The sequence below is a fragment of the Lolium rigidum genome, chromosome 7 (assembly GCF_022539505.1).
Source record: "Lolium rigidum isolate FL_2022 chromosome 7, APGP_CSIRO_Lrig_0.1, whole genome shotgun sequence".
Classification (NCBI taxonomy): Eukaryota; Viridiplantae; Streptophyta; class Magnoliopsida; order Poales; family Poaceae; genus Lolium; species Lolium rigidum.
The window spans coordinates 54,766,125-54,782,646 of NC_061514.1; the positions used below are offsets into that span (position 1 = coordinate 54,766,125).

A 16,522-nucleotide genomic window follows, 5' to 3' on the forward strand; every position below is an offset into this window, starting at 1 on the left:
TTTCCTTTTGCATCAGTGATGGCGTGTATTTCACACGTTCGTTGGGCAACCCCAAGAGGAAGGTATGATGCGCACAGCAGCAAGTTTTCCCTCAGAAAGAAACCAAGGTTTATCGAACCAGGAGGAGCCAAGAAGCACGTTGAAGGTTGATGGCGGCGGGATGTAGTGCGGCGCAACACCAGGGATTCCGGCGCCAACGTGGAACCGGCACAACACAACCAAAGTACTTTGCCCCAACGAAACAGTGAGGTTGTCAATCTCACCGGCTTGCTGTAACAAAGGATTAACCATATTGTGTGGAAGATGATTGTTTGCAGAGAAAACAGGTAAAAACAAGTATTGCAACAGATTTGTATTTCAAGTATAAAAGAATGGACCGGGGTCCACAGCTCACTAGAGGTGTCTCTCCCATAAGATAAAGGCATGTTGGGTGAACAAATTACAGTCGGGCAATTGACAAATAGAGAGGGCATAACAATGCACATACATGTCATGATAAGTATAGTGAGATTTAATTGGGCATTACGACAAAGTACATAGACCGCCATCCAACCGCATCTATGCCTAAAAAGTCCACCTTCGAGTTATCGTCCGAACCCCCTCCGGTATTAAGTTGCAAAGCAACAGACAATTGCATTAAGTATGGTGCGTAATGTAATCAATAACTACATCCTCGGACATAGCATCAATGTTTTATCCCTAGTGGCAACAGCACAACACAACCTTAGAACTTTCTGTCACTATCCCAGGTGTCAATGCAGGCATGAACCCACTATCGAGCATAAATACTCCCTCTTGGAGTTACTAGCATCAACTTGGCCAGAGCCTCTACTAATAACGGAGAGCATGCAAGATCATAAACAACACATATGCAATAACTTGATAATTAACATAACATGGTATTCTCTATCCATCGGATCCCGACAAACACAACATAGAGTATTACGGATAGATGATCTTGATCATGTTAGGCAGCTCACAAGATCCAACAATGAAGCACAATGAGGAGAAGACAACCATCTAGCTACTGCTATGGACCCATAGTCCAGGGGTGAACTACTCACTCATCACTCCGGAGGCGACCATGGCGGTGTAGAGTCCTCCGGGAGATGAATCCCCTCTCCGGCAGGTGCCGGAGGAGATCTCCGGAATCCCCCGAGATGGGATTGGCGGCGGCGGCGTCTCGCGGAAGGTTTTCCGTATCGTGGTTTTTCGCCTCGGGGGTTTCGCGACGGAGGCTTTAAGTAGGCGGAAGGGCAGAGTCGGAGGGCCGACGAGGGGCCCACACCACGGGCGGCGCGGCCCCCTTGGCCGCGCCGCCTTGTGGTTTGGCCACCTCGTGGCCCCACTTCGTATGCTCTTCGGTCTTCCGGAAGGTTCGTGGCGAAATAGGCCCTTGGGTCTTTGTTTCGTCCAATTCCGAGAATATTTCGTTACTAGGATTTCGAAACCAAAAACAGCAGTAAAACAGAATCGGCACTTCGGCATCTTGTTAATAGGTTAGTTCCGTAAAATGCACGAATATGACATAAAGTGTGCATAAAACATGTAGGTATCATCAATAATATGGCATAGAACATAAGAAATTATCGATACGTCGGAGACGTATCAAGCATCCCCAAGCTTAGTTCTCGCTCGTCCCGAGCGGGTAAAACGATAACAAAGATAATTTCGAAGTGACATGCCATCATAACCTTGATCATACTATTTGTAAACATATGTAATGAATGCAGCGATCAAAACAATGGTAATGACATGAGTAAACAAGTGAATCATAAAGCAAAGACTTTTCATGAATAGTACTTCAAGACAAGCATCAATAAGTCTTGCATAAGAGTTAACTCATAAAGCAATAAATCAAAGTAAAGGTATTGAAGCAACACAAAGGAAGATTAAGTTTCAGCGGTTGCTTTCAACTTGTAACATGTATATCTCATGGATAATTGTCAACATAGAGTAATATAACAAGTACAATATGCAAGTATGTAAGAATCAATGCACGAGTTCACACAAGTGTTTGCTTCTTGAGGTGGAGAGAGATGGGTGAACCGACTCAACGTAAAAGTAAAGAGAATGGTCCTTCAAAGAGGAAAGCATCGATTGCTATATTTGTGCTAGAGCTTTTATTTTGAAAACATGAAACAATTTTGTCAACGGTAGTAATAAAGCATATGAGTTATGTACATTATATCTTACAAGTTGCAAGTCTCATGCATAGTATACTAATAGTGCCCGCACCTTGTCCTAATTAGCTTGGACTACCGGATCTTTGCAATGCACATGTTTTAACCAAGTGTCACAATGGGGTACCTCCATGCCGCCTGTACAAAGGTCTAAGGAGAAAGCTCGCATTTTGGATTTCTCACTTTTGATTATTCTCAACTTAGACATCCATACCGGGACAACATGGACAACAGATAATGGACTCCTCTTAAATGCATAAGCATGTGGCAACAATTATTATTCTCATATGAGATTGAGGATATATGTCCAAAACTGAAACTTCCACCATGAATCATGGCTTTAGTTAGCGGCCCAATGTTCTTCTCTAACAATATGCATGCTCCAACCATTAAGGTGGTAGATCTCTCTTACTTCGTACAAGACGGACATGCATAGCAACTCACATGATATTCAACAAGGAATAGTTGATGGCGTCCCCGTAAACATGGTTATCGCACAACAAGCAACTTAATAAGAGATAAAGTGCATAAGTACATATTCAATACCACAATAGTTTTTAAGCTATTTGTCCCATGAGCTATATATTGCAAAGGTGAATGATGGAATTTTAAAGGTAGCACTCAAGCAATTTACTTTGGAATGGCGGATAAATACCATGTAGTAGGTAGGTATGGTGGACACAAATGGCATAGTGGTTGGCTCAAGTATTTTGGATGCATGAGAAGTATTCCCTCTCGATACAAGGTTTAGGCTAGCAAGGTTATTTGAAACAAACACAAGGATGAACGGTGCAGCAAAACTCACATAAAAGACATATTGTAAACATTATAAGACTCTACACCGTCTTCCTTGTTGTTCAAAACTCAATACTAGATATTATCTAGACTTTAGAGAGACCAAATATGCAAACCAAATTAGCAAGCTCTAAGTATTTCTTCATTAATGGGTGCAAAGTATATGATGCAAGAGCTTAAACATGAGCACAACAATTGCCAAGTATCAAATTATCCAAGACATTTTAGAATTACTACATGTAGTATTTTCCAATTCCAACCATGTAACAATTTAACGAAGAAGAAACTTCGCCATGAATACTATGAGTAGAGCCTAAGGACATACTTGTCCATATGCTACAGACGGAGCGTGTCTCTCTCCCATAAAGTGAATGCTAGGATCCATTTTATTCAAACAAAACAAAAAACAAAAACAAACCGACGCTCCAAGCAAAGCGCATAAGATGTGACGGAATAAAAATATAGTTTCAGGGGAGGAACCTGATAATGTTGTCGATGAAGAAGGGGATGCTGATACGTCTCCGACGTATCGATAATTTCTTGTGTTCCATGCCACATTATTGATGTTATCTACATGTTTTATGCACACTTTATGTCATATTCGTGCATTTTCTGGAACTAACCTATTAACAAGATGCCGAAGTGCCGGCTCTGTTTTCTCGCTGTTTTTGGTTTCAGAAATCCTAGTAACGAAATATTCTCGGAATCGGACGAAATCAACGCCAAAGATCTTAGAATCCCCGGAAGCATCCAGAACACACCAGAGAGGTCAGAGGGGGGCCACAGGTCCACCAAACTATAGGCTGGCGCGGCCAGAGGGGGGGCCGCGCCGCCCTATGGTGTGGCCACCCCTTCGACCCTCCTGCGCCGCCTCTTCTCCTATATAAAGCCCCTGGATCGAAAACCCTGAGGCGAAGAACCACGATACGGAAAACCTTCCAGAGCCGCCGCCATCGCGAAGCCAAGATCTGGGGGACAGGAGTCTCTGTTCCGGCACCCTGCCGGAGCGGGGAAGTGCCCCGGAAGGCTTCTCCATCGACACCGCTGCCATCTCCACCGCCATCTTCATCACCGCCGCTGCTCCCATGAGGAGGGAGTAGTTCTCCATCGAGGCTCGGGGCTGTGCCGGTAGCTATGTGGTTAATCTCTCTACTATGTACTTCAATACAATGATCTCATGAGCTGCTTTACATGATTGAGATTCATATGAGTTTGTATCACAATTTATCTATGTGCTACTCTAGCAAAGTTATTAAAGTAGTTCTATTCCTCCCGCACGTGTGCAAAGGTGACAAGTGTGTGCACCGTGTTAGTACTTGGTTTATGCTATGATCATGATCTCTTGTAGATTGCGAAGTTAACTATTGCTATGATAATATTGATGTGATCTATTCCTCCTACATATGCATGAAGGTGACAGAGTGTGCATGCTATGCTAGTACTTGGTTTAGTCTCGTTGATCTATCTTACACTAAAGGTTACTAAAATATGAGCATTATTGTGGAGCTTGTTAACTCCGGCATTGAGGGTTCGTGTAATCCTACGCAATGTGTTCATCATCCAACAAAAGTGTAGAGTATGCATTTATTTATTCTGTTATGTGATCAATGTTGAGAGTGTCCACTAGTGAAAGTCTATTCCCTAGGCCTTGTTCCTAAATACTGCTGAGTTACTACCTGCTTGTTTACTCGTTTTATCGTGTTACTACTGCTGCAATACTACCACCATCAACTACACGCCCGCAAGCTATTTTCTCGGCACCGTTGCTACCGCTCATATATATTCATACCACTCGTATTTCACTATCTCTTCGCCGAACTAGTGCACCTATTTGGTGTGTTGGGGACACAAGAGACTTCTTGCTTTGTGGTTGCAGGGTTGCATGAGAGGGATATCTTTGACCTCTTCCTCCCCGAGTTCGATAAACCTTGGGTGATCCACTTAAGGGAAAACTTGCCGCCGTTCTACAAACCTCTCGCTCTTGGAGGCCCAACACTGTCTACGTGAAAGGAGGGGAAAGTAGACATCGTATGCCTTGGGCATCCCCAAGCTTAGACGCTTGAGTCTTCTTATAATATGCAGGGGTGAACCACCGGGGCATCCCCAAGCTTAGAGCTTTCACTCTCCTTGATCATATTGCATCATACTCCTCTCTTGATCCTTGAAAACTTCCTCCACACCAAACTCGAAACAACTCATTAGAGGGTTAGTGCATAATAAAAATTCACATGTTCAGAGGTGACACAATCATTCTTAACACTTTTGGACATTGCATAAAGCTACTGGACATTAATGGATCAAAGAAATTCATCCAACATAGCAAAAGAGGCAATGCGAAATAAAAGACAGAATCTGTCAAAACAGAACAGTCCGTAAAGATGGATTTTATTAGGCCACCAGACTTGCTCAAATGAAAATGCTCAAATTTAATGAAAGTTGCGTACATATCTGAGGATCATGCACATAAATTGGCTTAATTTTCTGAGCTACCTACAGGGAGGTAGACCCAGATTCGTGACAGCAAAGAAATCTGGAACTGCGCAAGTAATCCAAATCTAGTACTTACTTTACTATCAAAGACTTTACTTGGCACAACAAAACATAAAACTAAGATAAGGAGAGGTTGCTACAGTAGTAAACAACTTCCAAGACTCAAATATAAAACAAAAATACTGTAGTAAAAACATGGGTTGTCTCCCATAAGCGCTTTTCTTTAACGCCTTTCAGCTAGGCGCAGAAAGTGTATATCAAGTGTTATCGAAGGGTGGTGCATTGATATCATAAGCTCCCCCATTTGCAGTGGTACTAGGGGCTTTATCAATTTTAGGCCTATAATAATATTTCTTTGGTTTAGGCACTTTAGAGGCATACATAAACTTTTGCTCCTTTCCCACATAAGCTTTCTCTCTAAACTGTAAAGATGAAAAGGTTGAACCCAAAGTTCCCATAGCTTTTTCAAGTTCGCCAATCCTATTAATTTGATTATCATGGTCAACACAAGTTCCTAGGACACTAATTCTTTCATCAATTCCTCCTAAGGATTTATCAAGTTTATCAGCTTTTAACAAGTAACATCTCCAACTTAGTTTCAACACTAAAATTTTTCTCTATGGTTTCCAATTTTTTCATAACATCCTCAAGGGAGGTTTCAATTTTAATTTCATTAACAGGTGGTGTTCCAAATAAACTCTCAATAATGCAACTAGCCTCTAAAGCGGAAGCACCTAGGAAGTTACCCCCGCGAGACAATCAAGAACATATCTATTCCAACTAGAGATACCAACATAAAAATTCCCGAGTAGGATAGTGGTGGAGTGTTTCTTAGTGCACCTATTATGGGCATCACTAATTCTATACCAAGCATCTTTTAAACATTCTCCTCCTTGTTGCTTAAATGAACGAACTTCAACTTCAGGATTACTCATTTTAGCAAGTAGTAAATAAAGCAAACTAGATAAAGTAAATGCAAGTATACTAATTTTTTTGTGTTTTTGATATAGAGTGCAAGACAAGAATAAAGTAAAACTAGCAACTAATTTTTTTGTGTTTTGATATAATGCAGCAAACAAAGTAGTAAATAAAATAAAGCAAGATAAAAACAAAGTAAAGAGATTGAGAAGTGGAGACTCCCTTGCAGCGTGTCTTGATCTCCCGGCAACGGCGCCGTAAAATATGCTTGATGGCGTGTATTTCACACGTTCGTTGGGCAACCCCAAGAGGAAGGTATGATGCGCACAGCAGCAAGTTTTCCCTCGGAAAGAAACCAAGGTTTATCGAACCAGGAGGAGCCAAGAAGCACGTTGAAGGTTGATGGCGGCGGGATGTAGTGCGGCGCAACACCGTGGATTCCGGCGCCAACGTGGAACCCGCACAACACAACCAAAGTACTTTGCCCCAACGAAACAAAGTGAGGTTGTCAATCTCACCGGCTTGTCGTAACAAAGGATTAACCGTATTGTGTGGAAGATGATTATTTGCAGAGAAAACAAGTAAAAACAAGTATTCCAAAGAGATTTGTATTTCAAGATAAAAGAATGGACCGGGGTCCACAGCTCACTAGAGGTGTCTCTCCCATAAGATAAAGGCATGTTGGGTGAACAAATTACAGTCGGGCAATTGACAAATAGAGAGGGCATAACAATGCACATACATGTCATGATAAGTATAGTGAGATTTAATTGGGCATTACGACAAAGTACATAGACCGCCATCCAACCGCATCTATGCCTAAAAAGTCCACCTTCAGAGTTATCGTCCGAACCCCTCCAGCATTAAGTTGCAAAGCAACAGACAATTGCATTAAGTATGGTGCGTAATGTAATCAATAACTACATCCTCGGACATAGCATCAATGTTTTATCCCTAGTGGCAACAAGACAACACAACCTTAGAACTTTCTCACATCGTCCTGGTGTCAATGCAGCATGAACCCACTATCGAGCATAAATACTCCCTCTTGGAGTTACTAGCATCAACTTGGCCAGAGCCTCTACTAATAACGGAGAGCATGCAAGATCATAAACAACACATATGCAATAACTTGATAATTAACATAACATGGTATTCTCTATCCATCGGATCCCGACAAACACAACATAGAGTATTACAGATAGATGATCTTGATCATGTTAGGCAGCTCACAAGATCCAACAATGAAGCACAATGAGGAGAAGACAACCATCTAGCTACTTCTATGGACCCATAGTCCAGGGGTGAACTACTCACTCATCACTCCGGAGGCGACCATGGCGGTGTAGAGTCCTCCGGGAGATGAATCCCCTCTCCGGCAGGGTGCCGGAGGAGATCTCCAGAATCCCTCGAGATGGGATTGGCGGCGGCGGCGTCTCTGGAAGGTTTTCCGTATCGTGGTTTTTTCTCCTCAGGGGTTTCGCGACGGAGGCTTTAAGTAGGCGGAAGGGCAGAGTCGGGGGGCTGACGAGGGGCCCACACCACAGGGCGGCGCGGGCCCCCCCTTGGCCGCGCCGCCTTGTGGTTTGGCCACCTCGTGGCCCCACTTCGTATGCTCTTCGGTCTTCTGGAAGGTTCGTGGCGAAATAGGCCCCTGGGTCTTTGTTTCGTCCAATTCCGAGAATATTTCGTTACTAGGATTTCTGAAACCAAAAACAGCAGAAAACAGCAACTGGCACTTCGGCATCTTGTTAATAGGTTAGTTCCAGAAAATGCACGAATATGACATAAAGTGTGCATAAAACATGTAGGTATCATCAATAATATGGCATAGAACATAAGAAATTATCGATACGTCGGAGACGTATCAATCAGCTGGCGTGGAGATTTGCTTGCACCGCTGGAAACTGCCGAACCGAGCGTTCCTCCAGAGTTTGGCCCAACGCTGCTTTGAGAAGCGGTTCCTGGAAGAACGTGGCTCGGCCCAGGCAACCAAACGGGCCGAAAATTGCTAGCCCGATGCGAGCCAAGATGCATGCAGCCTACCAAACGCGCCCTTAGCTGCTACGCTGTCAGCAGCCTGAGCTGACGGCCTGACGCATGCGGCCGCGCCATTCAACGGCGTCGGGCAGCATACCCAAGGTGGACCCAGGCAGAAATTTTCAGCGGCGGCAATGCAGATGAGTGGACACAATCTTAGTATAAATTCAACTTTTTTGAATCATTTTCCTTCAAATATGCACAAAGTCCATTGAGATTCAAAACATTGAATGGGGCCACTCGATCATACTAGGTTGCAAAGCGGCGCTGATCCATCCCGCTTCCTAATCCAAACCGAATAGTTTAGTTTTATTTGCACATTAGCCTAGTTTGAATTAGATAATACTTTGCGTATGTAAAATGCCGGGCTTGCATATCACGCATCGTCGATATGTGAACTAGTTTGAACTTGAGTTAAAATCAGAATCTTAGTTCCTCCATAAAAAAGAGAGATATCTTGCTTCAATAGTTCCGCGGGAAGTGCTGCAGTCCATCGTCGGTATGGCACGCATGCCATTCAACAACATGCACATGTTTAGGGCGAGTTTGGTACGTCGCATGCTCTCTAATCAGACCATGGAGAACCGAAACTGGCGTGTTCGGGAGGCTGGGCTCCTCTGTGTTGTGGCTCACACATGTTCTAAAGCACCCCTGGCCTGGCCCGTTGGAGCACAAAACTGCAGCGGCGGCTGCAACAGTTGCACGTGTGGGAAAGCGCAGAAGACGCCCAATAACTCCAATGCGCACAATCCAATCGAGTGTCACCGGCTCACGCCCCTCCTTTCTCTCTCACTCACTCTGACCTCTCTCACGTCCCATCAACCGCCTATGTCTGCATCGCCCCCTCCGTCGAGTGATACCCTAACCCCAATTTCTCCTTGATGGGCCGCGAGGTCGTCGCGGATGATCTGCGACGTGGCAACGCCAATTAACCCGGTCGTGGTGCCGGTGTTAAATCATTTTCCCCCTTCGCAACCTAGCCAATCGCAATATGAGGGCAGCCATGGCGGCACCGGGGATTTAATCACGAGGGCTATAGATAGGGACGCCCCCTCCCACGCAGCTATGTGTCGAGCAGAATGGCCACCATGGCGGGCGGGGCACAAGGCCCAAGTAGGGAGATAAAGGTCCCTCCAGGCTTTGCCCTATGTTGTGGCACACTCTTCCTCGAGAACTGGCCACTAACCCTACACATCGTCACAATGCAGAATGTCTTGGAGAATGGAGAACTACATCGGTCTAGGCTACCAAAGCGCCCGGTCAACATGGACGGTAGGTCCGCCGGTGTCCATGGATGAACCACCGTGGCATGGCTGCTCCGTTGACATGGACATGGACATGGTGATCACTCACATGGGACATACATTGCCACTAACCCTATACATTGTCACATTCTAGAACTGATATTTCCTAGAAAACTACATCGGTCTAGGCTACCAAATGCGTCTTTAATGTCGTGACGGCGTTTGGGGACCGTTTCTAGGAATGGTTGTTGGATGATCGTGGAATAACAAAGGGAGAGAAGGGAGAGGAGAGGAACTCCTGTTGTGATCTTCTTGTAGTTGGGACAGTTAGCTTTGGGACCTGCGCTGGGAGATCTCCCTCCACCGCCTCCATCAGCACTAGGATCGCCACAAGGTTTTGTTTGCTGCCCCTTGTTTAGTTGTGCCTTTACTATCTTGTGTTGCTTTGATCTTCAGTAAGTGATTCGTCAATTCCTTCCTGATGGACTATGCGTGCTTTTTCGCGGCGGTGTCACTGCGACAAGTTGCAGCCGTGTCCGATGACATGTGCGAACCTCCATGGACATGATGGACACGGTTCAGCTCCTCATGTAGGTCGGTCGCTGGCTGAATGACCAGTGAACTTGGACAAGATCAGACAGGTAGATGAACCCCGCAGGTTGGCGGGGATGGCCTGAACCTAGGCGATTACCTGAACCTTGAAGTGGCTTCATCGGTACACCACCATTTTAAGTAGTTCTTTCGGGAAAATTGATGATAACCCCCCAGTTGGCGCGCCTTTGATCATAACCCCCCCTTTGTGTCGCTAACCCCCCCAGTTCTTTCCTACCAGCATGGTTGCGAAGCGGGACGAGATGCGGGACAAATTTTACTCAGTCATACCTAGTTCCTTCGTATTTTTTTCCTAGATCTGAGTGAGACTTTTGTTTTAATTCAGTCTTTGCAGGACTAAGTGGGGCGCCGCTTTGCAACCTTAGTTACGAGCATCCCGGCTCAGATTGGCATGCTCATTGTTTAGGCCAAAGTGTTGGTGCTCGTAAGGCTACACAGTTGCTGGCAGGCTGACAGCCAGAGAGTCGGAAGTTCAGAACACCAGGGGATAAATGAAACCTTTTACACTACCGCTGAGGCACCTCACCAGGTAAGTACACACACTACTATATAGTACCTCTACGCTCCAGGAACAAACACAACACGATATTTGGAACTGACCCTGATTGCCCCAGACATTCAATTGTTTAAACTCTCAAAAAAGGACGGACTCTAAAATTCGAAAAAAAAATACTGCTTTGTTTTACAATCGAAAATACTGCTTTATGGACCGCTCGTCTGGAGACTCTGGCTCTCTGATGATTTGGGCCACGTAGTGGGTTGCACTCCACAGAGAACCTTCGAGCTGGGCTCTTGGGCCTGCAAGGATGAGGCTCTCGCTCGCTCGGATGGCTTGCGTGCGCGGCTGCGGAGAGCAACGGGGTCGATGGTTTAGTCCCACCTCGGAAATCGAAGAGGCTTCCGACCGGTTTATAAACTCGCTCGCTGCAGCTAGTTTCGTCCCTTCGGGGACATCCGATAAAATTGGAACGATACAGAGAAGATTAGCATGGCCCCTGCGCAAGGATGACACGCACAAATCGAGAAATGGTCCAAATTTTTTTGAGATTTCAAACTCCGGTCCCTGGTGCCACGTTTTCTGCTACGGATATGCCCTTGGAGCCTTCTTTCTGTTGCAACTACGCCCAGAAAACCCTCAGAATTGTTACAGATAGATCCCTGCATTTCATCACGAACACCTATTGGAGCATCACTTACAATCTGGTCGCTCTTTTTTTATTGTGTGGCACGTCTTGCTGGTTGCTCCTATTCATTGTATTCTACATACACCTCTTATGTCCTCGCCACATTACGTTCGGTAAGAACCCAAAAAATCTCAATCTCGACTAAAGTTACGAATGAATTCATCCTATGGACTTCTCTTCCAGTGTCACAGGCAATGTGAAGATATTTTTTTTATGCACACAACGCAATATCTGTTATTCTGATTGGATTACACGTGTATGCATGTAAGAAAAAACTAAAACTCATTAGAAGGGCAAAGGAATTTTATTTCTGCTGCAAATCATCCATATTCAAGTTAAGCAGGCAAGCTACTGATTATCACAGCTAGTGTACTGCATTCGCAATTTCCAGCAGATACATACATAATGTGAACGCAAGAATGTTAGAACAACATGATCTCAAGAGCAGTGCAATAAATCCATCCTAAATAGCATACAAACCCAATTCCACCAAGTATTCAAACAGCGCAAAAGCCATCATATCCGACAAGTATTTGAGAGCCCATAACCGAAAAAAGAGAGGAAGCGAGGACGAAACACATTGAAAAAAGGACTATACAACCAAACTCAGATTAACCGGCCATCCTTGATCTTTACTAGCCATAATCACACCTAACATTTGTACATTTTTCTCAGTTCTAATAATATTCTACCAAGCAAACCCAACCCGAGGTCAAAAGATTCGACAAGCCGATTTCCCCCTCCAGCAGCAACCATTCCAGCATCCAGCTTGCTATACTGGTATGACATCCGTATTTGAAGTATCTTCGCATCTCAAGACTAGTCCATCAAGTTTAGACGGGAAGAAGCATTTGCCCCACTGGCAACCAGTTGAGGCTGGCTCAGGTGGAGGAACTATCATCAACACGCTGTCATTCTTTTGAACAACCCCCATAACACTCACCGTGCTGCCTTCCTTGATGTATCTGCAGGTACATGATAAAGAAAAATGCAATGAATCACTAATATCTTTTGGCGTGTCTTCGGAATACAGGTAAATATCTCTAGCTTATGCATTGCCACAGCCTTCTAGGTGGAAACTAACATAAAGAAAATAATACCCTTCTTTTAGGCGCATTGTCTGCCCATCACTTGAGAGCTTCCTCTCACGCAGCCATCTTAGAGATTCAGGGGACATGTCCTTGTTCTCAGGATTGATGTCAATTACTACAGAGTCATCCACATATGGTGTCACCCGCGCACCATATCCTGTTTTCACCAATGCTCGAAGCCCAGATTGAAAATCTGAAATGTAGAAATCAACCGCATGTCGCTGCAAAAGTTACCCGGTGAAATGTTAGGGTCACAGTCAAGTTAGGATCAAAGCAATATAATGGCAGAAGCTACATTTTTCGTACTTATCTTTATATTCGAAAGTAATTCTTTGTATCAATTTCATTTAAACATCTTTTTTCTAGACATTACAGTTCAGCATTCGTGAAAAACAAAACCCACCTCTGCTGTCCTTAATCCCCAACTAAACTGACGATGCTTGACGTTCGCGGTTTTGGAGTCCCATCCCCTATACTCATAAAGGCTGGTTGAAGTGTACACACATCTCGGAATCCTTTGATATGAGGACTCCAGTGGGAAATTTCCACAGGTAACAACCTGTGATGTTTGGCATACTGATCATTACTGAATGCTAACTGATAACGGAACACGTAAATGGTTGCAGCAGTATGTTCCAGGAACAGAAATAATATGCTATCAACCTATGCAATCCCTAAAACTGGCAAAACAAATGCTACGCGTGGAAACAAAGTGATCATATATAAGAATCCAGTTATAGGTACCATGAATATTAAAACAAAATACAGTAATATCATGATATATTGCTATATTATGTGCTGATATAGATGTCCAAAGCACACGTGACAGAAAGGAACATGGGAATTAACATGACACCTGATAATATAGATACTGTATAAACTCAACTATGTTCAGGTTAGTGTCATTAGCCCAGATCGCAATAGCAGTATCATATGTTAGTAGAATAAATCAACAATATCAGAAACATTTCACATACCCCTGTAACCTTGACATACTCTCCATCTTTTGTAGTTCTGAGATCAGCATCAGGATAGCGATTGACATACCCAATCACTCCTCTTTTCCCCCGCCAAACATTCCAAGACAGAAGTGCAGCAGCAGCACCAAGCATCGCTACCATAACTATCAGCATAATCGCATTGTGGACAGCAGCAAGAATGAAGACACCTAATATAGACCCTGCAACCAAGATTCCGAGTGCACTCCAGAATACGCACTTTGCAAAGCATCCCTTGATTGAGAAACCACCACCTTCCGTGGTGACAGTAGTAACAGCCGGATTGTGAGCAAACGATGTGGCGCGCAGCTTCATGGATGCAGCAGAATCAAGAGATCCAGATACTTTTCTTTTTGGAGCACCAGAAGAATTCAGTGGCCCGGAAGAAATAGGCCCAGATGTGATAAGGCCAGTGGCAGGAAGCATGGGAGGGAGAGGACCAGAATTCTGGCGAGACATTGGGGTCACACCTCCAGACTGGGGACCGGATGAACGCTTTGCTGGTTCTCCATGCTTATTGAGAGGACCAGAGTTAGATTTTGCTCTTGCCGATCCGCCGGCACCAGGAACTGAAGACGAAAGAGAACCAGAGTAGTTTGAGCGGCCGCCAGCATTAGAGACAGGTCCAGAGTTTGAAGCAGCACCCCCAAATGAAGGATTTCTGGAAGGCGCATTGCCCAAAGGACCAGATTTCCTGGACTTCTCAGCATGCAGGTCAAACATCTTCCCAAGCTCTCCAGACTTCTTGATGTCACCACCAGTGTATGGCATCACATTGGAGCCAATGGTGGGGGCCTTCTCCTTAGGTTGCTCTTTTCGGCCAGATACATACAGGCCATTGCTCAGCTGATGTGATGGAAATCTAGAACCCATGTTTCGAAGCAGCAGAATCAAGTGTATGTTAGTATTCAACCAGATATAATGTAATCAAGCGAGACTAATTTGGATCTTGACGTGCACAGCTGTCCTTCTCACAGTACAGCTTACACCTCGCATCAGCTCCTGAAAAAAGGACACACTATTATATTAAAAAAAACTATTACAGGTCAAATACATTTTGGCAGTATGTGACCAAAAGATACTTGCTTTAGAACAAACAGCAGATGAAGAAAAAAAATCAACAATGATAAGAACCACAACAATACTGATCAAGAACATCTCGGGGATTTGACATGAATGACCTTTTAATACATCAGAGATTTAACTATAGTAACATGCACATATGAGCTAACTAGAAATACGATGCATGGGACAACACTAAGAAAAGCATAGTAGAACAAGAACCAACTTTTCCAAGAAAAAATTACGGTATCATATATACTTTATTTTTACTCTATCGGATCTTATATATAGCTTGAGCTGTCAGCAAAGAACTGACAGACATACTAGCCAACATAATCATTTGCAGCAACCAGAACGGTAAATAAAAAAAATTGAGACCATTCTCCATTAATCGATTCTACTCCCCAACCAGCACTTAGCATACGGGCAAACTAGTGCTGGAAAGTAAATTACAGCACGGCAGCAAAAGTTGACGGTGGCAATGCCCGTTTCAGATCGAAGAACTGCCGCCAGATCCAGACATCCTTTTCATAGAGCAAGATGGGAAATATAGCAACTATTTTTGTAAAGAAATTATATATTACTACTAGATGTAGCAGACAAGAACTAGCTCACAAATGATTCCTGGACTACACAAGTAAAGCTCCAGCCATCAAAAAGTAAGCCCGAAATTCCGAGAAAAAACCCTTTGAATAATTATTAAAAGCCCGGCCGTGCCTCGCTCCCCCCAAACCCGAGCCCCGGCAAAGACGAACGAATCTGCGGAAATCTGACCGGAAACTTGCTCCACCGACACACCAAAAGCCCAAGCGCCGCATTACCACGCCCGCGGATGGGGCCCCTGGTCCCCCCTAGATCCCAATAATCGCACCAAGAACCGCTAAAATCACCATCTTTCGCTGAGTGGCTTTCCCCACCCACTCCGCCTATTCGCAGCTTCTCCACGCAAAAAAAAAAATCTTTATGCTTGCTCGTTGGAGCCAAGAAACAAACAGGTGGGAGACGGCAATGGCGCCTCGAGGGAGGAAGAATCCGCTGAAAGAACAGCGGTTTCGGGCCGCGAGGAGTGCGTACCTCGGGAGAACGGGTGGCGGCGCTGTGTTGAAGAAAAATCTGCGAGGGTGGGGTGTGTGAGCTTGGGACGACGAGGGAGTGGGGAGTGGGGAGGAGAAAAGCGCAGAAATGGAAGACGGGGACAGAGAGCAGGAAGGTGAGGGAGAGAATAAACGGGGAGGTGGAGAGAGGAAATAATGGAGGGATGGTGGGAGCGCGTATTCTCTCTGCTGTCTGTTACAACGACGGACGCCTCCCTTCCTCCCCCGTGAGGCTGCTGCTCGGGTGCCAAATGACGGAATTGCCCCTGATATGTACTGCATTTTCCTCCCCGGAGTTAAAAGTGAAAAAATAAATATTGGCACAATGAAACAGATACTCCCCTAATATCAAAAATAGAATTTTCAGCTATATAAAAAAGGAAAATTTTCTACAGGACACAGTTATTTTCTGGCATTTGTAAAAACACACCGCTCGATTGTGTCTTTGCCAGGTACCATTACAAATCCGTTTCACATTTGCCAAAACACACCATCTAGCCGAAAACGGAAAGTCGTGCATTTTGTCTTCAAAACTACTCATCCCAGGAGAAAGTGCAAAACTTTTCGTTTTTAGCCAGGTGGTGTGTTCTGGCAAATGTGCCACAGAATTATAATGGTACCTGGCAAAGACACAATTGGGCCGTGTGTTTTGGCAAATGCCAGAAAATAATGGTGTCATGTAGCAATTTTTCCCTAGAAAAAAAAGGTATGTTATCGAGATATTTTAAGATTTCTACATCGTACGATAGTGTTCATTGGTAATGTTGCGTGCATATAGGAAGAGTAATCATATGCACCATGTATAATGAAC

The 16,522-nt window shown here is 44.4% G+C and overlaps 1 protein-coding gene and 1 non-coding gene across 2 annotated transcripts; one reads left to right on the forward strand and one right to left on the reverse strand.

Moving 5' to 3' along the window:
- The first annotated feature begins 11,220 nt into the window (after positions 1-11,220).
- On the forward strand, positions 11,221-11,323 carry LOC124679870. The gene has a single exon (XR_006995294.1). It is a non-coding gene; the product is annotated as a U6 spliceosomal RNA (small nuclear RNA).
- Positions 11,324-11,902: 579 nt separating this feature from the next.
- LOC124676825 (uncharacterized membrane protein At1g16860-like) lies at positions 11,903-15,857 on the reverse strand. The gene is made up of 5 exons (XM_047212849.1): positions 15,692-15,857; positions 13,535-14,557; positions 12,961-13,116; positions 12,567-12,778; positions 11,903-12,431 (listed from the first exon to the last, which is right to left on the reverse strand). The coding sequence occupies exons 2-5, from the start codon at positions 14,426-14,428 to the stop codon at positions 12,239-12,241; spliced, it is 1,455 nt and encodes a 484-aa protein (XP_047068805.1). The 5' UTR covers positions 14,429-14,557; positions 15,692-15,857; the 3' UTR covers positions 11,903-12,238.
- Between the last annotated feature and the right edge of the window lie 665 nt (positions 15,858-16,522).